Source organism: Natator depressus, chromosome 1 (assembly GCF_965152275.1).
Source record: "Natator depressus isolate rNatDep1 chromosome 1, rNatDep2.hap1, whole genome shotgun sequence".
NCBI classification, from domain to species: Eukaryota; Metazoa; Chordata; order Testudines; family Cheloniidae; genus Natator; species Natator depressus.
In genome coordinates this window covers 146,907,827-146,923,228 of record NC_134234.1, presented here as the reverse complement: position 1 = coordinate 146,923,228, position 15,402 = coordinate 146,907,827, and the positions used below count along the sequence as shown (strand labels likewise).

The 15,402-nt window shown below is 43.1% G+C and overlaps 1 protein-coding gene across 6 annotated transcripts in view; it reads left to right on the top strand.

The window, feature by feature from the left end:
• The window catches only part of DMD (dystrophin), a 1,886,383-nt gene that overhangs the window by 568,775 nt on the left and 1,302,206 nt on the right, over positions 1-15,402 (top strand). For all 6 annotated transcript variants that reach the window (XM_074968560.1, XM_074968534.1, XM_074968525.1 and 3 more), the window contains 2 exons: positions 11,850-12,038; positions 12,388-12,569. In XM_074968560.1, the coding sequence (XP_074824661.1) occupies positions 11,850-12,038; positions 12,388-12,569 (371 nt within the window). The remainder of the gene's footprint in view (positions 1-11,849; positions 12,039-12,387; positions 12,570-15,402) is intronic.

The following is a 15,402-nucleotide window of genomic DNA, read 5'->3' as shown; positions in this document are numbered from 1 at the left end:
GGAGCCTATTCTGTGGTATGAGTGCCTGGCTATAGATAGCAAATTTCTGGGTATGTTTGGGATGGTTACTCGATTTATGAAAGTAGGTGTGGTGATGCATTGTTTTTTTGTATATAGTTGTCTGTAGGATTCCATTGTTGAAGCTGATCCTGGTGTCCGGGAAGTTTATGCTATTGTAGGAGTGTTGCAGAGAGAATTGAATAGACAGGTGGTGGTGGCTAAAGTTGTTGTTGTGGAAATCTCTGAGGGTGCTAATGGGCCACTTCATCCTGGCCCTTAGAATATATGCAAAAAGAGCAGGAGTACTTGTGGCACCTTAGGCCTTGTCTAAGTGACAGAGGATGTGGAAAAAGCTAATGTACTCAATGCTTTTTTTGCCTCTGTCTTCACGAACAAGGTCAGCCCCCAGACTACTGCACTGGGCAGCACAGCATGGGGAGGAGGTGACCAGCCCTCTGTGGAGAAAGAAGTGGTTCGGGACTATTTAGAAAATCTGGACGAGCACAAGTCCATGGGGCCGGATGTGCTGCATCTGAGAGTGCTAAAGAAGTTGGCGGATGTGATTGCAGAGCCATTGGCCATTATCTTTGAAAACTCATGGCGATCTGGGGCAGTCCCGGATGACTGGAAAAAGGCTAATGTAGTGCCCATCTTTAAAAAAGGGAAGGAGGAGGATCCTGGGAACTACAGGCCAGTCAGCCTCACCTCAGTCCCTGGAAAAATCATGGAGCAGGTCCTCAAGGAATCAATTCTGAAGCACTTAGAGGAGAGGAAAGTGACCAGGAACAGTCAGCATGGATTCACCAAGGACAAGTCATGTCTGACTAATCTAATTGTCTTCTATGACGAGATAAATGGCTCTGTGGATGAGGGGAAAGCAGTGGATGTGTTGTTCCTTGACTTTAGCAAAGCTTTTGACACGGTCTCCCACAGTATTCTTGCCAGCAAGTTAAAGAAGTGTGGGCTGGATGAATGGACTATAAGGTGGATAGAAAGTTGGCTAGATTGTCGGGCTCAACGGGTAGTGATCAATGGCTCCATGTCTAGTTGGCAGCTGGTATCAAGTGGAGTGCCCCAAGGGTCGGTTCTCAGGCCGGTTTTGTTCAATATCTTCATAAATGATCTGGAGGATGGTGTGGATTGCACCCTCAGCAAGTTTGCAGATGACACTAAACTGAGAGGAGAGGTAGATACGCTGGAGGGTAGGGATAGGATACAGAGGGCCCTAGACAAATTAGAGGATTGGGCCAAAAGAAATCTGATGAGGTTCAACAAGGACAAGTGCAGAGTCCTGCACTTTGGACGGAAGAATCCAATGTACCACTACAGACTAGGGACCGAATGGCTCGGCAGCAGTTCTGCAGAAAAGGACCTAGGGGTTACAGTGGATGAGAAGCTAGATATGAGTCAACAGTGTGCCCTTGTTGCCAAGAAGGCCAATGCCATTTTGGGATGTATACATAGGGGCATTGCCAGCAGATTGAGAGACGTGATCGTTCCCCTCTTTTCGACATTGGTGAGGCCTCATCTGGAGTACTGTGTCCAGTTTTGGGCCCCACACTACAAGAAGGATGTGGAAAAATTGGAAAGAGTCCAGTGGAGGGCAACAAAAATGATTAAGGGACTGGAACACATGACTTATGAGGAGAGGCTGAGGGAACTGGGATTGTTTTGTCTGCGGAAGAGAAGAATGAGGGGGGATTTGATAGCTGCTTTCAACTACCTGAAAGGGGGTTCTAAAGAGGATGGCTCCAGACTGTTCTCAGTGGTAGCTGATGACAGAACAAGGAGTAATGGTCTCAAGTTGCAGTGGGGGAGGTTAGGTTGGATATTAGGAAAAACTTTTTCACTAAGAGGGTGGTGAAACACTGCAATGTGTTACCTAGGGAGATGGTGGAATCTCCTTCCTTAGGTATTTTTAAGGTCAGGCTTGACAAAGCCCTGGCTGGGATGATTTAGTTGGGATTGGCCCTGCTTTGAGCAGGGGGTTGGACTAAATGACCTGCTGAGGTCCCTTCCAACCCTGATATTCTATGATTCTATGATACAGTACGAAATTACTCTGATTTTACAGAAGTCGATTTTTGGGAACAGATTGTATAAAGTCAAGTGCATGCATCCATACTAAGCACATTAATTTGGCGGTGTGCGTCCACAGTACCGTGGCAAGCATTGACATTCCGAGTGGTGCACTGTGGGTAGCTATCCCTCAGTCCCTGCTGCTCATTGGAATTCTGGGCTGAGCTCCCAGTGCCTGATGGGGCCAAAAATTTGTTACGGGTGGTTATGGGTAAATGTTGTCAGTCAACCCCCCCTCCATGAAAGCAACGGCACACAATCATTTTGCTCCCTTTTCCCTGGATTGCCCGAGCAGACAGCATAGCACGGCAAGGATGGAGCCCGTTCAGCTCACCGCAGCATTATGACCATTGTAAACACCTTGCACATTATTATGCAGTTTATGCAGAACCAGAACCTGAAAAACCAGGCTAGGAGGCGACGGCAGCGTGGTGACAAGAGTGATGACATGGACACAGATTTGTTTAAAACCACAGTCCCCGGCAATTTGGAGATCCTGGTGTTAATGGGGCAGGCTCATGCTGTGGAACGCCGATTCTGGGCCTGGGAAACAAGCACAGACTGGTGGGACCGCATAGTGTTGCAGGTCTGGGATGATTCCCACTGGCTCTGAAACTTTCACATGCGTAAGGGCACTTTCATGGAACTTTGTGACTTGCTTTCCCCTGCCCTGAAGCACAAGAATACCAAGATGAGAGCAGCCCTCACAGTTTAGAAGCGAGTGGCAATAGCCCTGTGGAAGCTTGCAATGCCAGACAGCTACCGGTCAGTCGGGAATCAATTTGGAGTGGGCAAATCTACTGTGGGGGTTGCTGTGATGCAAGTAGCCAACCCAGTCATTGAGCTGCTGCTATCAAAGGTAGTGACTCTGGAAAATGTGCAGGTCATACTAGACGGCTTTGCTGCAATGGGATTCCCTAACTGTGGTGGGGCGATAGATGGAACGCATATCCCTATCTTGGGACCGGACCACCAAGGCAGCCAGTACGTAAACTGCAAGGGGTACTTTTCAGTGGTGCTCCAAGCACTGGTGGATCACAAGGGACGTTTCACCAACATCAACGTGGGATGGCTGGGAAAGGTTCACGATGCTCATGTCTTCAGGACCTCTGGTCTGTTTAAATGGCTGCAGGAAGGGATTTACTTCCCAGACCAGAAAATAACTGTTGGGGATGTTGAAATGCCTATAGTTATCCTTGGGGACCCAGCCTACCGCTTAATGCCCTGGCTCATGAAGCCGTACACGGGCACCCTGGACAGTAGTCAGGAGCTGTTCAACTATAGGCTGAGCAAGTGCAGAATGGTGGTAGTGTGCATTTAGATGTTTAAAGGGTCACTGGCACAGTTTACTGACTTGCTCAGACCTCAGCGAAACCAATATTCCCATTGTTATTGCTGCTTGCTGTGTACTCCACAATCTCTGTGAGACTAAGGGGGAGACGCTTATGGCGGGGTTGGCAGTTGAGGCAAATCACCTGGCTGCTGAATACACGCAGCCAGACACCAGGGCAGTTAGACGAGCACATCAGGAAGTGCTGCACATCAGAGAAGCTTTGAAAACCAGTTTCATGACTGGCCAGGGTACTGTGTGACACTTTTGTTTGTTTCTCCTTGATGAAAACCCACCCCCTTGGTTGACTCTAATTCCCTGTAAGCCACCCACCCTCCCTGCTTCGATCACAGCTTGCTTGCAAAGGAAATAAAGTCATTATCATTTAAAAACCATGTATTCTTAATTAATTGATTATAAAAATAGGGAGATAACTCACAAGGTAGCCTGGGTGGGGTGTGGGAGGAGGGTAGGAGGGAAGGAAAAGGCCACTTCAAAACTTGTTGAATGACAGCCTTTTGTTGCTTGGGCTGTCCACAGGGGTGGAGTGGTTGGGTGCCGGGAGGCCCCCCCCCCACCAAGTTCTTGGGCATCTGGGTGAGGAGGCTGTGGAACTTGGGGAGAAGGGAGGGTGGTTAAGCAGGGGCTGCAGCGGCAGTCTGTGATCCTGCTGTCGTTCCTGAACCTTCACCAGACACCGGAGCATGTCCCTTTGATCCTGCAGGAGCCCCACAGTTGCATCTTGCCTCCTCTGATCTTCCTGCCGCCACCTCTCATCTAGATCCTCCCTTCTGTCCTCACATTTATTGGCCGCTTTCCTGTACTGTGCTACTGTGTCCCTCCACACATTCTGCTGAGCTCTGTCTGTGCCGGACGACTGCATGAGCTCAGAGAACATTTCATCACGTGTACTTTTTTTCGCCGCCTTATCTGAGATAGCCTTTGGGACGGAGGAGGGAGGCTTGAAACATTTGCAGCTGCAGGAGGAAAAAAAGGGAGTGAAGTATTTAAAAAAATACATTTTACAGAGCAATGGCTATACTCTTTCACAACACTATTCACATTACATAGCACATGTGATTTCAGTACAAGGTTGCATTTTGCATCTTATATTTAGTGCCTGCGGCTTTGGTGTTAGAGATCACGCACGCAGTGCCGGGCAACAGAATTCGGCTTGCAGGTGGTCATGGTAAGCCATAGTCTTTCGGCTTCTGCAACCTTCATAACAGCAGCGCCCTCCTTTCCCATACCAAGCAAAGCCCGTTGAGTTGGCCATTTAGTGCTGCGGTTTTCCTGTTAACGTTCAGCAGGAGAAACCAAACTAACCCCTTCCCCCCCATCCAATTCTCTGGGATGATCGCTTTACCCCTCTCCCCACCGGCTGGTATCAGGGAAGAGCCCTGCTAGCCAAATGTGAACAGCTCAGTGCCAATGCTCCCCGCCTCCACCACTTGGCTAACTACAGGGAGGATTTCTTTTCAGCCACAGGCAAATAGCCCTGTAGGAATGGGCACCTCTGAATGTCCCCTTAATTAAATTCCCCTATTTCAACCAGGTTATCATGAACCATATCACTCTCCTGAGGATAACACAGAGAGATGAACCAATGTTGCTTTAACGCCAGCAAGCACCGGGACCATACACTGCCAGGCTTTGTCATGCAATGATACCAGATTACTTGCTACTAGCATGGCGTTGTAAAGTTTCCTATCATGGAGGACGGAATAAGGCTGCTCTCCCCAGAAACCTTCTGCAAAGGCTTTTAGAGTACCTCCAGGAGTGCTTCATGGAGATGTCCCTGGAGGATTTCCGCTCCATCCCCAGACACGTTAACAGAATTTTCCAATAGCTGTACTGGCCACGAATGCATCCCAAGTCCTCAAGACAAATTAATCATTAAAAAATGCTTGCTTTTAAAACATGGATTATATTTTAAAAGGTACACTCACCAGAGGTCCCTTCTCCAGCTTGGTTGGGTTGAGAGGGTATTTCAGTCAGGGTGATAAAAAGATCCTGGCTGTCGGGGAGAACGGTGTGCTGTGTGCTCTCCTCAATCTCGTCGTCGTCGTCCTCATCTTCCCTATCTGCAAAATCCTCAGGCATGGCGGAGAGTACCCCATCGTCGGAGTCCACGGACAGGGGTGGGGTAGTGGTGGCGGCCCCCCACCTAGAATTGCACGCAATTCAGTGTAGAAGCAGCATGTCTGGGGCTCTGTCCCAGAGCATCCGTTTGATTCTTTGGTTTTCTGGTACGCTTGTCTGAGCTCCTTAAGTTTCACGTGGCACTGTGTTGTGTCCCTGCTGTAGGCTCTGTCCATCATGGCCTCGGAGATTTTTTGAAATGTTTTGGCATTTCGTCTTTTGGAACGTAGTTCTGATAGCATGGATTCGTCTCCCCATACAGCAATCGGATCCAGTGCCTCCTGTTTGGTCCCTGCTGGAGCTTTTTTTCGATTCTGGGACTGCATGGTTACCTGTGCTGATAAGCTCTGCATGGTCATCAGTGCTGATGAGCTCGCCTGCTCAAACAGGAAACGAGATTCAAAAGTTCCCAGGGCTTTTCCTGTACACGTGGCCAGTGCATCCGAGTTCAGAGTGCTGTCCAGAGCGGTCACAATGGTGCAATGTGGGATAGCTCTCGGAGGCTAATACCGACTAATTGTGTCCACACTAACCCTAATTTGAAAAGGCGATGTCGATTTCAGCGCTAGTCCCTTCATCAGGGAGGAGTACAGAAATCGATTTTAAGAGCCCTTTATGTCGACAAAAATGGCTTCGTTGTGTGGACGGATGTAGGGTTAATTCGATTTAATGCTGCTAAATTCGACATAAGCTCCTAGTGTAGACCAGGCCTTAGAGACTAACAAATGTATTTGAGTGTAAGCTTTTGTGGGCTACAGCCCACTTCATTGGATGCATAGGATGGAATATAGCCCATGAAATCTTATGCTCAAATAAATTTGTTAGTCGCTAAGGTGCCACAAGTCCTCCTGTTCGTTTTTGCAGTTACAGACTTAACACAGCTATTACTCTGAAACCTTAGATATGTGCAAACTGCTTATGCTAAACTATCTGTTCCATCTTGTACACAGGTGTGACACTCTGAGTACCTTTCCCAGACCTGAAGAATAGCTCTGTGTAGTTGGAAAGCTTGTCGCTTTCACCATCAGAAGTTGATGCAGAAAAAAACATATTACCTTACTCATCTTGTGTCTCTAATATCCTGGGACTGACATGTCTAGAACAACACTACATATAACATTGGTTAGATGAGACATTTTAACCATACCAAAATCATAAATTTGCAATGGTTTTATGATGAAAATAATTCTGTTCAATCAGAAAAGCTGGTTTAATTCTTGTATGCTCAAGGTCATGTTAGTGATTACCTTTTGGAGCCCTGGCTTTAAATTACTGAGTGGAAAATTTTTTCATTTACAGAAGAAAATATAAATATTGCTGTCTTCAGGAATATTTTGAATATCAATGGTTTTACATTCAGCATAAAGGATTTAGTGGACTAAAAATGTCAACACTGATACACAAATGTAAGCAAAACAATATTTCTAGAGAGTGAATAAAACCAGTACCTAACTAAAGAAATTCATGGTTGGGTAGACGTGATGATAAACAGAAGGTCAGACAACTATTTCTTATAAAACCAAACCTCAATGCTGAGACTATTTCTATATAAAATATTTGTGTGTGTGTAATATATAAAACCACGCGCACACTACATCAAAGAACGTTATTCAGGTTGCAAAGTCCAGCACTCAAAATCGCCAACCTTTTAATTTCCCTCTTTTGCCCCCAATCCCGATGTCCTTTTCCAGCCTGTTTGGGTCTACTACACTTCCAATCCCAATTTCCCTCTCCCACTGTGAGCTTCCAGGCCCAGTCTCTTCTGCCCAGGCTCCTTGTTGCAATCTTCTTCTTCATAGGTACAGCTCTTTCCCCTCTCCATTCATGCAGGCTCCTTGCTCTCCAGGCATGTGCTATGACCTGGCATAGTCTGAAGGAGCCCAAAGGCTACAATGGCAGGGAAAGTCCTGCGTAGCCCCGGGCTGGAGCATTTTCAATGTGGATGGAATATTCTGGGGATTTAAGATGCTAAAATATAAATAAATTAATTACATAAAAATCTCTGCTCAACATATGTGAACTGTGAGCCTCCCCTCCCCCCGCCCAAGATTTATAACTTGGCCAGATTTGGTTATGTTTTCACAGAGCAACCAAAGGCACCTCCTGCCATATTTAAAGTCCTTGCTACATAGCATGAGGGTACTAGGACTTTTCAAAGAAAAGGCTGACAAAAAATTTTAACTCAGGCAAAACAACCTGCTTTACACTAGCCTCGTTCTTGGAAACTGCAAAACCACTGTGGCTGAAACTTTTCAGAAACACTGAGCTTGAGGCAGACATCAGGCATGAAAAATTTCAACCCAGTTAAAGCTGGGCAAAGTTATAAGCCATGGAAAATAGGGTTTTATACTGGAAAGAGTAAGGCAACTTGAATAATATGCCATGCTACAACCTAGTGTGAGTGTAGGTGTGTATGTGTGTGTGTTTGTATAAAGTATATGTTCATATTTAATCCTGCAAAGGGATTTGAACAAGCCAACTCTTATGATTTCAGTCTCACACTGGTTTCTATGGGAGTCCTTCCAACATATAGATTCCTTTCTGGGATTTGGGCCCATGCATTAAAATATTTAATTCTGCCGTTGTAGAGTAGGACTTTTATATAGTGAAGTCCATTTTCTTTTTTTGTTCTACATCTAACTTTATTGGATGGAATTGCAATTTTTCATTGAAATGTATTGGGGCAAAAATAAGGAGACTTCTATTTTATTTCATTATAAAGATAAGTTCACTACAAGTAGATTTCTCTGAATTTAAGCAGAGTTCAGTTCTGCCACCCTTATGATGAGTAGCACAGTCTTCCCAAAGAGACTGCTTGTAGAGAGGAAGAACCGATGCAATGTGAGTGAGGGGGGTGGAATTGGGCCCTCAGTGTTTAGGGATAAAATTATTTTTGAAAGTCAGAAATTCTGCTTATGAACTCTGTAAAATACTGTGCAGTGCTTACTGACATGAGTCTGTTCTTTTTTTTTTACTTTGGGATCATGTATCCTACAATAGTGGGGGAGAAGTGCAAAATATTTTAAGCAGAAGCTCAAAGCAGGTGCGACTATCCTTTCCATCTTTAAGCTCTGTGAATCAATTGAAACCGCTACCAAGCCTGCCTGATTTTCTAAGTGTCTGAAGGTCACAGGTCTTGCATTCTTTCTCCTAAAACTTTAATTTAAACATTCATAGTCATTGGGGGTCTTCTAATCTTGACAGAATGTAAAGGCCTTCTTTTTTTTTTTCTCCTCTCTTTTTTTTTTTTTCTTCCTCTCTTCATTTTCCAAGTCCTTAAATGTGAGTCCTTTTTACAGCATTACTTTTGGGGATTTTTTTTAAACATATCTAGTTGGGATGAGTGAAACTCAAAGGGTTTATAATCTGGGTTCCCTTTGGAGAACAACTGAAAAATTGGGATGCTTTCCAAAATGTTAAAAAACTCTTCCTGAGTCTGGAAAAAATGGGTTAGAAGTCTCATGAAAGCAGACTTTTCTATGAGATCTTTAGAACTTCCTACTACTTTTCGGGCCAGCTAGTCAGGGGGGAAAATAGACATATATACAGCATTTCAGCCCTTCCCAATCTGTTTCTGGCTAAATTCTGAAGGAAAATTATGTGCACAAAAATGACACATGTCCACCTTACTCGCTAGGGTGGGACATCTGCTTGGGCCAGCAGGGAAGAAGACATCTAGGTTCTTTCCACTGTGCATGAGAAATCTTCCTCCTTTCGTGGTCAGCCAATGCAGGAAGTGAGACTGTCTTGTCCCCTCTGTGGCCCTGATTGAACGACTAGCTGGTTTGTGTTATGTTACACACAGAAGTTAGATAAAAATATTGAATGTTCTTGCTGGAAGTTTCCAATGTAACACTACTTTGTTTCTAAGAATTCAGAATGATCGTGTGCAAGAACCCAAAAACAGAGACACAAAGCAGGCTGCTCCCTAAAAGAGGCACACTTTGTCTTACCTTACTGTAGGCCGTTTCTGTGTTAAATGACTGATGCTTGCACGGTTCTCTGCAAAGCTTCTCCTAGCCTGCAAGAAGGACCAGAACTGCTTTCCTCTTCCTGCCCGCCTCAATTCTTACACTGATAGCTCACAATTCCAATACAGTCTGCCCTACGCCACACTTTTCAGCTCCCTGGGGTCAGGGTGACTGCTGTGATCCCCCACGTGCCAATTACCTGCTCAACTTCTTCCTCCTCTTTATGTTGAGTTCTGAATGTGGTTCAAGTGTGGCCAGTTATCTTTTGGGTTGCGTGTGTGGGTGGAGCTATCATTTTGTTTTGACTGTACTATATGCAGATCACCTATTGACTCTGAAATCAAAGTCAATATTTACGGTTTCATGAGAAACTGAGAGAATGAGGAAGTTTGATCAAAATGACTAGGAGCACTTTGCTTTCAAAAATATCCTTTCAGTGGAGTAGGAGTTGACAATGTGTTTTTAAATTCTGCCCTTTTAACACAGATCAGAAAATAATTCATTTTGGATCTACGGAGGGAAGAGTTGTCAGATAGGAAACTTGTCCAGTATGTTGTAACTAACCCTTTGACCACAGATCTCTGGTGCTACAAATATGATAACCTTAGTCTCTCGCCTCCATTTTGCTAGAATTTGATATGTTTCTCTAATGCTTCACAGGTGAGATAGGAATATACCACAGTTTCACAGAAAGAGGAGGATGATGGTGAATCTCTATGAAAAGAGAGAACTTATTACTGCAAACAAAGATTAATATTCTTACCTTCCTGCATCATTTCAGCTTGGGATGTGATATCTTGATATGTATAAGCTAAGCACTATCAGGGCTAGTTGGTAGCTGAAATTGTTTGGATACTTACTTGTTACCTCTTTCCTCTTTAGTTTCTTTCCCAGCTTCAACAAAATACTGTCTCATAACAAATCAGTTGTTTGCCTCTGCTTTCTTGCTGTGCACATGCTTCTGAGACATAGGGTTTTCACACATTAACAAGGAAAATGTTTGTGGGTCCTCTTCATACAATATTGGCAGCTTATTACTGGTGCTGTCTTTTGGGGCTGGGATGTAATGCCAAAGTTACATTAACCACTTGTTTTCTGTGAAGATCCTTTGGCACTATTTATGAGGGTGGAGCTGCCAAATTTCAATCTGAATAATTACATTCTGCCTACTTTAAATTCCCCCTTTAATTTCAATTGGATAAGAAAACCTTCACTTTCAATCCTAAACCACTGTGCACAGTTTGAGCAGTTCCTATCTCTTATTGCTGCCGTAGCTGTCTGCATGTCAGTAGAAGTGATTACTATATAGTACTCCATCCGTTTTTAAAACACCCTTGGGATCCTTCATGATAAAAGCAAGATGAAAACAAATCATTATTCTCCTAACTTGCAATCAGATTTACTTTTTTCCTTCTCTACAACTTGTTCACTAATTAGCAGGGTGAAACCATCTTCAGAATCCCCTTATTTCTTACCTCGGTCTCATAACAGTTTCTCTGATGGAGTGGGTGAAAGGGACAATGGCTACTTAATGTTGCTTGTTACTGTTCACTCTCTCTCTAACCTGCAGCATGGTGGCATGAAGTATTTGCTTGTAAATGGCACTTGACTGGGAGCAGATGTGTGGGTGGCCCTCGGGGGGGAAAGTGGATAATAATAATTGTGGATACTTTTTCCTGGATTTTTTTTTCTGGTGACTTGCAACCTTGTGTGAACTTTATAATGTGATCTTTGATAAATGATACTCTGCAGATTAGTCTAATCCACCATTGCATATATTTAAAAATATTTTAAAGTGTTTAATATTGCATTTGCTTCAGTTTGTCTGCATGCTGGTGATAACGGTACCAACATGTTGTTCACTGCTATGTAAAGCATTTAGGATGGTGTAGTTATGCAAGATGCTTTAGAAATTAAATATATTTCTGTCATTCTAAAGAGAAAAGTGCTTGAATGACAGGTGGTAGAAGTAGAAATGAAGAAAATTATTTAATATACTTACCAAAGCATACGCCATTTGTGTAACTTTAACTTTTGATATCATGGGTAATAACTATTCTAAATGTAGAAAAACATGAGCTCTAGGACAAAACATTCACTTTCTTTGTTTCTGAATTTAGCCTATTTTTTTCATAGTCATTACTTTACTGAATTCAAATAGTTGCCTTTACATTGGACCAGATCCTCCATTTATCAAAATTCTTCTGTAAAATAGAGGATTGCTCTATGAAATTAAGAGGTTGGCATTCTATTATTCATTTAATGTAGCTGTTTGTGCAATTAGCATCTGCTCAATGCCAAAATTCTTATTTTTTATTTTTGATCAGTATTTGGACACTCCTGAAGACAGGTCATTTGGCAGCTCACCGATGGAGGTAGTAGTGGACCTGGACAGCTACCAAACTGCTTTAGAAGAAGTACTCACATGGCTTCTCTCTACTGAAGATGCATTACAAGCACAAGGAGATATATCCAGTGATGTAGAAGAAGTCAAAGAGCAGTTTCACACCCACGAGGTATATGTGAACCACAGAGACTGAGAAACCAGTGCAAACACTTCATCTATTAATTATTGTTCATCTATTTGAATGGTACATTAAGAATCATAAGAATCATAAAATTTTCACTGGTGTTATTGCCAGTCCCTGTTCTTTCCTTTTCCATTTGGTTTTAGAGGCTTTAAATTTAGCGCTGGAGACTTTGCTTCAATGTATTTATTTTTACATTGGGTCCCAAAGTTAAAATAAATGTTTAAACCAACTTAATACTTTTTTTAAAAAAAATATGTGGAATTGAAGATATTTCTACAAAGTATCGCTCCTCCTTGTAATCTTAGTTAAGATTTACTTTTCTTTTCTTTTTCAGGGCTTTATGATGGAATTAACAGCTCACCAGGGACGTGTTGGTAATGTTTTGCAAGTGGGGAGTCAACTTATAACAGTTGGTAAGCTTTCAGATGATGAAGAAAATGAAATCCAAGAACAAATGAATCTGCTTAATTCTCGTTGGGAAAGTCTCAGGGTAGCCAGCATGGAAAAACAAAGCAAGTAAGTAATATGTGTGTGCCCCTCCCCTCCCCGTCCACACACACAATGTTTAAATTTTTAGGTTGCAATAATACGGGGGTGGGAGGGTGATACTTCATTGCAAATGTATGCTTGATCCTAGATTTTCGTTTATCTGCAATTTCGAGTGCATCAGACTCTAAACTTCCATGTTGATTTGAAAATGGAAGTTGCACAGATGGGGGTTAAGTTAAAATGAGAGGTGAAGTGCCCAATAATAAAATAATAGAATAACTATTATTTGTTCACATGTAATACTTAATATACGAATGGATATGTTATTTAAAAATGGGATACTTTATTCTTCTATCTATTAACGCACATACGGGCAAAGTAAACAGCGAATGTTCTGATATGATATTGGTAACTTAATTCATATTCATATTAAAGAAAAGATAACATACACAATGCTTTTACGCTGCAGTTAAATTAACTACCAGACTTGCTAGATTGGCAGAAATGTACACCTTTGCACAATATGCAGCCAGGATGTAAACCTCGAAATCAAAAAGATGAAGATGATGATAATTTTCTTAAGAGCAGAAAAGCTACGGACCATTTCATTCACAGGGAAATTGAAAGCTTGGAGAAGTAAGGTGATCAGGAGATATTAAGTGGGAGGAGAAGGAAGAAGATGACAGGTTTGAGGTTAAAAGTAAGCTGGTCCGGTCCGGTCTGGCGTACCGGCAAGAGCTGGTGCGGCATGCCGGACCGGACCAGGTTCCCAGACTGGCGATTTAAAGGGTCTGGGGCTCCCTGCAGTGGCCGGAGCCCTGGGCCCTTTAAATTGCCTCCCGAGCCCAGCTGCCGGAGCCCCGGGGTCACAGCGGCAGGGCTTCGGGGGTGATTTAAAGGATCAGGGGCTCCCAGCCGCTGCTAGTGCAGCGGAGCCCCGGGCCTTTTAAATCTCCGCCCGAACCCTGGGGTAGCGGTGGCAGCCGGGAGCCCCTGGGACTCAGTCGGCGATGTATAGGGCCCAGGGGTGATTTAAAGAACCCGGGGCTCTCAGCCTGGGTATTAAAGGCCCCGCCTCTTCCGGTTGAGGTCACGCCCCCTTCTCAGGACTCCAGCGTACCGGTATTTCCTTTAAGTTACTTTCACCCCTGGAGTGAGAGGACAGGGAATTGAAGCCTTTAGAAAGGAAGAATGGATTAAGAGCAGAAAAATGAGTTACAGGTTAGCTGCAGGACTCTGACTTTCTGTATTTCGATTTCCATACACAATCCAGTAGAAGAAAATTTTCTATAGGCCAGGCATGGTATAGTGGAGAAGGCTGATGCTGTGGATGTAGAGGGGATTGGAGCAGAAATATGATTGCAAAAATGGGAGCAGGAAATATCCCTTCAAGTTTCCTTCCCTCAACCTTTACAAAGGAATCTAGTTGCCTTTCAGATTGTTCAGCAGGATTGGGTATTGTCCAGGTTTTCAACATTTTTTTTCCTATCTTTTGATTTCCTGAGACTCTCTTAAATCTCTTCTCCATAAAATAACTCAACTTCAGAACAGTTTACTTTTGTCATATTGTGTCTTATGGAGCTCTGTTTACTTAACTTATCCGTTTTCATATTGATTCTATACAAAATTAAAGGAACTGAAGTGTAAGATATTTTACTGTTTTAATTTATTTATTATTCTACCAAAATGAATCAAGGGGAGAATTTTAAAAAAAAATCAACTAACCATTACCAGTGTGTTTATAGAAATACAACATTAATTACTGTAGAATATAGCTGCTCTCCTCAGTAAAATCAACTGGATGTAAGTACATAAGACCTGGGATTGGAGGTCTCTTTTTGCTTATTGATTGCTCCAAGGTGTTGGTGATTAGATATGAAGTAGAAGGACCCTACATTGGTATCCAGATGTCTCTGAGACAGTCACAGCAGTTGTGCTTTAAGTGGCAAGCTGCTTCTGTCTATACTAAGAGTAGAGCTAGCTGGAAAATGTTGGTCCAAGTGAAATTTTGACAAAAAACTGAAACCAGCTTCTATCCAAAAGTTAAACTCCAGTTATGGGGACACAGTGTTATTGGCTCATGGTCCTGTTCTCCTTGACTCACCGCAATCTGCCAAAGCCTGGCTTTTGTGACATTTGAAATGCAGTTCAAAATATATCAATTTACTCAGGTCTTTTACTGTAGCGGGGATTTAATGCTAAAATGAAGAACTTTTGTTTTCTGCTACTAGTACTGCAGCTGGAAGTCACAGATTTCAGTGAAATACTTTTATTTAACTGTTGCAACAACATAACAGATGGGACCCCATTCTGTATCTTACTCAGAGAATCTGTAAACTTTGTATGGTCTTCATGTTTCTCTAGTCCATGTCCTTATGCCACTGCACTTCTTCATAGAGAGATACAAGATGAGGCCACTATGTGCCATTGCAATGATTTACAGGCAAGCTGCAAAAATTAAAAATAAATTAAAATAAAATCCCACAGCAATACATACAACTACTAGGCAACAAAAATGTTATTAATCAAATCAAATTTCCAAAAGCTATCCAGCTCACAGCCATATCTGTAGTTGCCTGATCAAAAGGTTGGATGTAGCTGCATGTCCTGAAGGGACGATACATTTGGTTTATTTCAGCACAGTGGGATGGTGTGACTTGCAAAGTCAAGGGGCCTTTGGAGAGAATGCTCTGCCACCAGCTCCTTCACCAAAGAGTCCCACTGTAGCTCATGAAAGCTTATGCTCAAATAAATTTGTTAGTCTCTAAGGTGCCACAAGTCCTCCTTTTCTTTTTGCGGATACAGACTAACATGGCTGCTACTCTGAAACCCAACTTTAGTGTTTCTGCTAATACTAACT